Source organism: Aulostomus chinensis, chromosome 2, assembly GCF_037954235.1.
Source record: "Aulostomus chinensis isolate RoL2024-O1b breed Wild chromosome 2, RoL_Achi_v1.0, whole genome shotgun sequence".
NCBI lineage: Eukaryota > Metazoa > Chordata > Actinopteri > Syngnathiformes > Aulostomidae > Aulostomus > Aulostomus chinensis.
In genome coordinates, this window is record NC_141321.1 from 17269009 (window position 1) to 17276314 (window position 7306).

General features: G+C 40.4%; 1 protein-coding gene across 2 annotated transcripts in view; it reads right to left on the reverse strand.

Annotated features, from left to right (window-relative positions):
- The window catches only part of lgr4 (leucine-rich repeat containing G protein-coupled receptor 4), a 36535-nt gene extending 29648 nt beyond the window's left edge, over nucleotides 1-6887 (reverse strand). Inside the window, exons 1-2 of one of the 2 annotated variants that reach the window (XM_086181547.1) lie at nucleotides 6626-6886; nucleotides 5955-6075 (exon numbers count right to left, since the gene is read on the reverse strand). Coding sequence is in view for 1 of the 2 variants with exons in the window: in XM_086181546.1 (XP_086037672.1) it covers nucleotides 5955-6139 (185 nt within the window). In the remaining variant the exon portion in view is untranslated. Of the gene's footprint in view, nucleotides 1-5954 lie in introns of both variants that reach the window. The other variant, XM_086181546.1, reaches the window with a different exon arrangement.
- Nucleotides 6888-7306: the final 419 nt, after the last annotated feature.

Genomic DNA, 7306 nt, shown 5'->3' on the forward strand with positions numbered 1-7306 from the left:
TTTAAATGTAGTTTTCACTTGCATGTGTCATTCAGACCCAGTGACTGTGAGCAGCTTCAACGGTAGCCAGGCCAACAGATGTTGTAGTTGGATGTCCTAAATCTAGTTTCTGTACAGTCACCTTCTTAAATAATTATCTAAGCCAGTTTGTGACCATTTTTGCCCAAATTAACTCCTTATGTTTTGTCTCCAGTTTTTTGTGTTTCCTGAAAAAAAATGACAAAGGCAATTAATTTAAGAAGGCGACGACATCTAGAATCTGAAATCAACCTTCATTTCAATGTTGTTGTTCGGTAATTGGCAAACTGCTTTACAGTGGTGTGAACTAGTAATTGATGGAGGGAAAACTTATTTCCTATGATAGTAGAACAGCAGATCCCAATATTAGGGTGTGACATGTAGGACAACATGGGAGCCTGTAGGTAACCCCTTGAAGTGTCCATCTATGTCAGACCGCTGTCTTTGCAGGAGCAGCTGATTGACCTGTCACCTGAGGGAACACAGCAGTTGCAGTTTAAACGACAGCCACTCATTAATTTTATGACTGTTTGTTCAACCCCTGCAAAGCGCTGAGTGTTGTCAAGTCCTTCGCAGCACCTTATTTATGTGAGGCTGGTTTCTCTGCTTTGACTTCAAATAAGACTGATTACTGATGAAGCATTAACTGTCTACAATTGTGACAAACATCCCAGCTTGCAGACGTACTTATTCCTTACCATTAATGTGTAACATTTTTCCCTGCTGTGATAGTTGAGCACATTTTGTTGCAATGTATTGCAATCAAAAGTCAGAATTAGTGTTGAAATGACACTTGTGATCAATAGTTTTTCATCTATGATCCTCAACCTTGATGCAAATATCTTGATGTCAAGGTAAATGTTCACATTCCTTGCAACCTCGCCAAACTACACCAGTAGCTGGTGGTAATGTGACTATGATAATTATAATTTTTGTCTCAGTGAAATAACCCATGTCAATATTCCTTCTATGAGACTTCCTCTATGTGTAAAGTACTCTGAAGTAAATTCTGTGCCATATAAATGAACTGAATGTGTGCAGAATTATCTGGAGTGCTGCAACTAGATGGGGCAGGGGTAACTGCTTACCGCTAACATAACAAACCCGAGATTCCATCTGTTGTGCTGGATATTGGCCATTAATAGATGAGAAAAATGGACTTAATCAAATGGTCTGCTGTTCTGTGTCTCCATGAAAACATCACAAACGCTCGCTCCAACTCGCTTGAACTTAGGCAAGCAACAAGAGGGGGGCGGCTTAGTTGTTTACATCAAAACATTTCATTACTGTGATGTGGAGGCAGTTCCTAAACTCTGACTAAAGCAGTTCAATGCTGCTAACACAGCCTTAACTGTAAAATCAGTGCTACATTCATGGTATCTTACTGATAAGTCTCTCAACTCTGCCCCAAGTCCAATTCTCTCTCACACATCCTTGCTAGACTAGACTGCACACTCTATGCTAAACTAAGTTTTCAGCCTGCCCAAAAATAATCAAATAGTTCCCAGTGAAATACTACAATGTGTTTTTGTTTACATATCTGAAGTCACTTTGAAGCTCTTGCTGTCCCTGTGTTAAAGTACATTAAGTATGTAAGAACTGTTTAACCCAGACACACCGAAATGTTAAAAACAGAAGCCCTTAAATTTCTACAAAACTCAGGACATGACTTGAGAAACATCCAGTAACTGACCATTAGAAACTGTGTGGTGAGGTAGGAATAGGTGTATAGGTGGTTAACAGTGTTGGAAAGTCGGGGGGGGGGGGGCATTAATATTCTCCCATTCACAAGTCATCCTGTTTGGGAGCGGGAACCACTGACTGGCTCCTTTCACCTCCGCTGACCAAGAACAAAAGTATCATTCAGTTAAAAATGGATTGAGGGCACCAATGGTGAAGGAGGCCAGCTCCGCCAGAGAGCAAGACCCCCGACAACACACCTCCTTTCTCAATAAGTCATAACCTTGCTAATGCCATAAAACACACAGAAAACCCCCTCTTTTAGCAACTTTAAATTTGCGAGTGTTCACAGACACATACCAACACATCAAAAAGAAAGCTGTGCAGACATTAAGAGACAGGTAAACTGCATACCTTCAAGGAGTGTTTGTTTGGTTATGGGATGAGGGGCCTCCTCTTAACTCTCATTGCTTTTCTGTGACACTGCTGTTTCCATAACACATGCCAAAACTCAAGCCCCTGTGGACTGTATCCACTCCAACAATGTCATATAATTAATTGTAAAATGTGTTAAGCTGCCACCATTTTTATAAGTCAAGCAGCAAATAAATAATTATGATGTAGAATGAACTTGAAGGACACTTTAGTAGTCTTGGGCTGATTAATGACTGATTTTTTTTTTCCCTCTGAGCCAATGCCGTCTCCAGAAACAGAGACACCGTGTGTGATGGTGAAGTTGGTAAGCAGTGTATAAATTAGCTCTGTTGCTGTAAGCATAGTGAAATGAGCACTTTTAGAGGTTTGTCTGGAAATATTTTGAGGGGAGCAGTATGTCAGCATCTGGGTAGAACCAAGATGAAAAAAAACATTCATGTGTAAACCTGCACTAAATTTCCTCAACAGTATGTATACAATGTAAAATACAAGGTAAAAAGAATCATGTTTAAAGGAACGTAATGGTGATTTTGGTTGCACCAATCACAGACCTTTGAAATACTGACATTAAACAGTATTTTCATTGATTATTTTCCATACTGTATATAATTGTGCCCATTTGTTACTGTATAATGTGCGACTAAGTGTGTGTTTGGAATTAAATTTACACACCTTCCCGTCTGCTGCCACGGAGCACAAGTGTCTATTCAGTGCATTTCACTGATTCTGTTTGTTTGAGCATATGCAAGCAACGGCATTCAAATTCAGGATGTTTTATGATGCCAGACAAATTACTTTCATTTGAAGTGATGTGAAAATAATGAATTGAATGTGAGAAAGGCAATGCCTCGTAACAAAAACGGCAACAAAATACTTTGGATTTATTCAATTATCTGGCTAAATACCGTCAGTATCATATAATTCATTCTCCAACAAAAAATCATCACTATATTTTATATGGAAGATGATATCATAATATTTATTCAAACCATTAATGTGTCTGCCAGCTGACAGCAATGAAATTAATGCTAGATAGAAAAGGAAATTCAGATATTCAGATACTGAACCTCATAAAATGCATCAACATTCTGCAGATTTGCAGAGCAATTTGTAGGGACGAATGAGTAAATTATCACCAAACTGAATAAACTATTGTGAGTAAATTATTTTACAGCAACATTGGGAAATACATTTGCCAGGACATTTGTTTAAATCTTTGCACAACAGTTGATGTTCCCATGTGAACACAAATGAAACAACAGACAAATCATACAATTTTAACCACTGAATTGCCCAAAGAACATGAAAATACAACTTGAAAATACAAATTCAGGTCAATTGCTGTAATGGCAATTTAAACAGATTTTTCCTTCACACATCAGCAAACGTTTGTGGGTGCATTACCCCGAGGGAAGGAGCTCCTGCAGCTGGAATATGTCTCACTAATCCATCATGATCCCTAAACCCAGAGCTTCACATACAAAAGACAGAGAGAGTGAGAGAGGACAACTTAAGTTCAAGAGACCAGGAGAACAAATGAGAGTAAGACAGCAAGCGGGGACAAACAACTCTCCACATACTTGAAGAGTTTCAGCTGAATATATTAGGTTGTTTTGTTCTAAAACCTGTCAAAGAGCAGCTGCAGGGCCGCAACTATGCACACTGCAAGATAACATCACATAATCATGAAAACAACTATAAAAAGGCAAAGAGCAGACCGGCAAAGTGTTATCAAGGATTGTGATATGGTTTTGTGAAAACACTGTTTAATATGTCTGATTGCCCATAATAAATTGGGGCATTTTTTTCCCTAGAGGAAATGCACGCCAAGGATTGTAAGCAGGAGGCAGTCGTGGTGTAACATCTCTTGACAAACTGGTCCGTGAATCCACTTCTGTTTACTTTTCCCAAAACTTCCACTACAAATGAGACCAGAGATGTCTAGAGACAAAATTCTATTTCCATTTTTTTTTTAAGTTTTCAGAATAGATACATTTGCAAGTGTTAGTGTATTGGCAGGGTTGGGGGCAATATTTTGATAACAGTTCGATATAAATCCACCGGACTGGAACAGTACACTGATTTTTACCATTAAGTGAGCACACTAGACCCAGCAGCCGCTTGGTAAAGGAATACATCACCCAATTGCACCTCCAAGTCAGTTTAGCCATGACAACAAGCTACACAGACTTGTTTCTTTTCTTAGTCTCCGATCTAAACGTTGCTAGCAGGGACGTGCAATATTGTATGTTATGCATGTATCCAATATCCCTCTCGCCAACACTTACGGATGTCGTTATATCTGTATAAAAACAAGTTCATACTATATTTACATTTTGTACATCTTGAAAAACACATGAAAAATTGTGAGTTTGAAAAAGATACCATTCAGAGGCTTCAGTTAATGACAAAAATATGCTATCACATACAGATTGTCATATAGCTCATGTGCCAGTGTCACCTCACAACATTCTAGTAAGCTAAGAAATCTGTGCACATTTTCCTTCCTCAAAACTTACATGTCTATTTTAATGCAGACGTAATACCACAGTTATCATCATGTCATATTGCTTATAATTAATGCAATACAAGTTAGCACTGTGTCAACATGGGTGCAGGTTGCTCCAACATCCCCAACTCAGGCAGGCCACTGTCAACCACATCAAACAGCAGGCGCAGACACCAGGGGAATCACAACCTCGTTTGTGATTTCGATGGTTGGAACTGATTGTTCATTTCGATTGATGTTTGATCTCGCCCTGAAATAATGATGCCTCTTACTGTAGCTTCAATACAAATCCTGAGTAGAATCAAAGATTTCAAAAAGAAAACACAGACTTCCAAAAAAATAAGGACAACACATTAAATGTTTAGGCTCCATGACAGCAGCAAAACAATTTTCTTAACAGCAAATTAAACTAATCTTCATCCTACACCTTCCGTTTGTGTTGTTAAGGCCTGCACAGTAATAACAGAAAGCCACCATAAATAGGTGTTTTCAATGCAGCAGGCACTGAGGTGGTTACTGGAGTTTATGATTAACCAGGAGGTTGTGAAACAAACTGGTTTCTCCATGGAACAATTATCGACTGTATCTGCGCTCGTGTGTTAAGAGTTGAACCTGCGATACCCATTTGCTGCAATTTTCACAAACTTGAGTGGCCTAATGTGAAACAGCAGTGGTGAAAGTCTCCCATAGTCTTGTGGTCAGAATGTGATAATGGCACTTGTTTGACTCCTAATTATTTTATATTACACAAGAAACACTGGGAACAGGGCAACTGCACAAGCTTGCTCACCCTTATTGTGATGACTGGTAAGTGAAAAAAGAACCCCTTTTTTTTACAGAGGTGAAACTAGTAGCAGGAAATTAATTCGCAACAAGTAATGAATAGTTCTAATAAATAGGAAGGTTTGATGTTTTTTTATTACATTGCAACTAAAATGTGTTGAGTGGTATTTTTCACTGTCTTCTGAGAGTTCAGAGATTTATTATTAATGAAAATAGCTCTATTTCGGCTGTGAACAGGCACGGCGTAAATCTAACTACTATCCCAGTCTTTAAGGTTAATAGGAAACAATTTGTCAAGCTATATGTCGCACTGACTGCTGAGCTGGTTGATGACAGAAAAATGACCCATCCAGCCATCTACACCGGAGCATTTCCTCTTGCGAGCCATTTCAGCAAAGTTTACCCCGCGGTGTTCAATGTTCCTCGGTCACTTGTAAACATCCCACACGGGCCTTCGTGGTGAAACATGTGCAAGTGCACAGGCGCGTTTAAAGCTTGTATTTCAGTGTGAAAGGGGCTTAGTACTTACATGTAGAAGGTGAAAGCACTGAGTCCGGTCGGGACGGTGGTCAGCCCTCTCCCGGAGCAGTCTGCACCCCCATCTTCATCGCAGTTGCATGAGGGCGAACAAACAGCCGGAGTCGAGTGCCCTTGACCGGCGGCACCAGGACGAAGCAAACACCACAAACATATACAAAACAAATCCACACGCATTTTCACCGCGTAGCTTCAGGTGACTTCGATTTAAAAAAAAAAAACAAAAAAAAAACAAGGGCCTTTGTTTGTGGTTTTATCTACCCCGGACGTCGACTTCTCAAGTGGTTCTCTGCATGGAGATGAAGCCTGACCGAGCGACGCTTTTCTAAACAAAATCCAGAGTCCACACACTCCACACACGCGCCCGACGGTTAGCTAGTGCTACAAACACAACACGGGCTACGACGAAGGGTGGCTTCTCTCGCTGCGAAACATTTCCCAAACGTCCCTCTTGCCGTATTAGTCCATGAAAGTAAAGTAGCAGTGCTGGCAGCTGTAGCCTACCTTGCGTTTTTTGCGTTTTCGCTGTCCCATTAAATAGCCCCCCAAACCGAGCGGTGCCTGCTAATGCGACGCTAAGAGGAGGTTCCGGTATCAGGGAGGTCTTCAGTTAACCAAAGCTGGCAATCATTTGCCGTCCTGGTTTTGCTTTCTCCAGCTCACCGTCAGTTTTCAGCCAGTCCTCACGCTGAGCTCCCCTCCTCTGCTCCTGACATCAACAGCATGTTTGAGGCTCGGCAGGCACCCTACCGGACAACCTGCAGCACTGGGCCAGGCTCCGGCCTGCGTGTGCAGCACTCAAACCTGCACCACAGGCAACACTTCCACCAGGACAGGTAACGCTGCTCCCACCAGCATATGTAACTCCCTGCAGTTATTCCCCACCTTACAAATGTCTCGCTGCCCCAAGTTTGCTTCCACATTTTTACAAAATAGTTTTCTTTCTACTGTTTATTTTATGCACGTGCAGAGGTCCCAGACCCACCCAGGGCTCCTCGTGCTAGACATTCATTTTGAGTGCAGTGGTGGAAGAACTTAGCAGTTCACTTAAGTAAAAGTAGAAGTACCCAGATAAAAAAAGTTCTCGTAAAATAAAAGTAAGATTCTCTTTTTAAACAACTTTTACTTTAGTAAGTAAAGACAGTATTTTATAATGAGTCGACATTGGAATCAAAAGTAAGCTATCTGCACGTTACCTGTGTATTTGAATTTGGGGGGACTGGAATACACACACACAATATGAAAAATGTATACTTTTACTTTTTATATTTAAGTAAACTTAATGTCAAATATTTCTCTACTTTTAACGTCAGTGAAATTTTGAATGGAAACTTTTACAAGAGT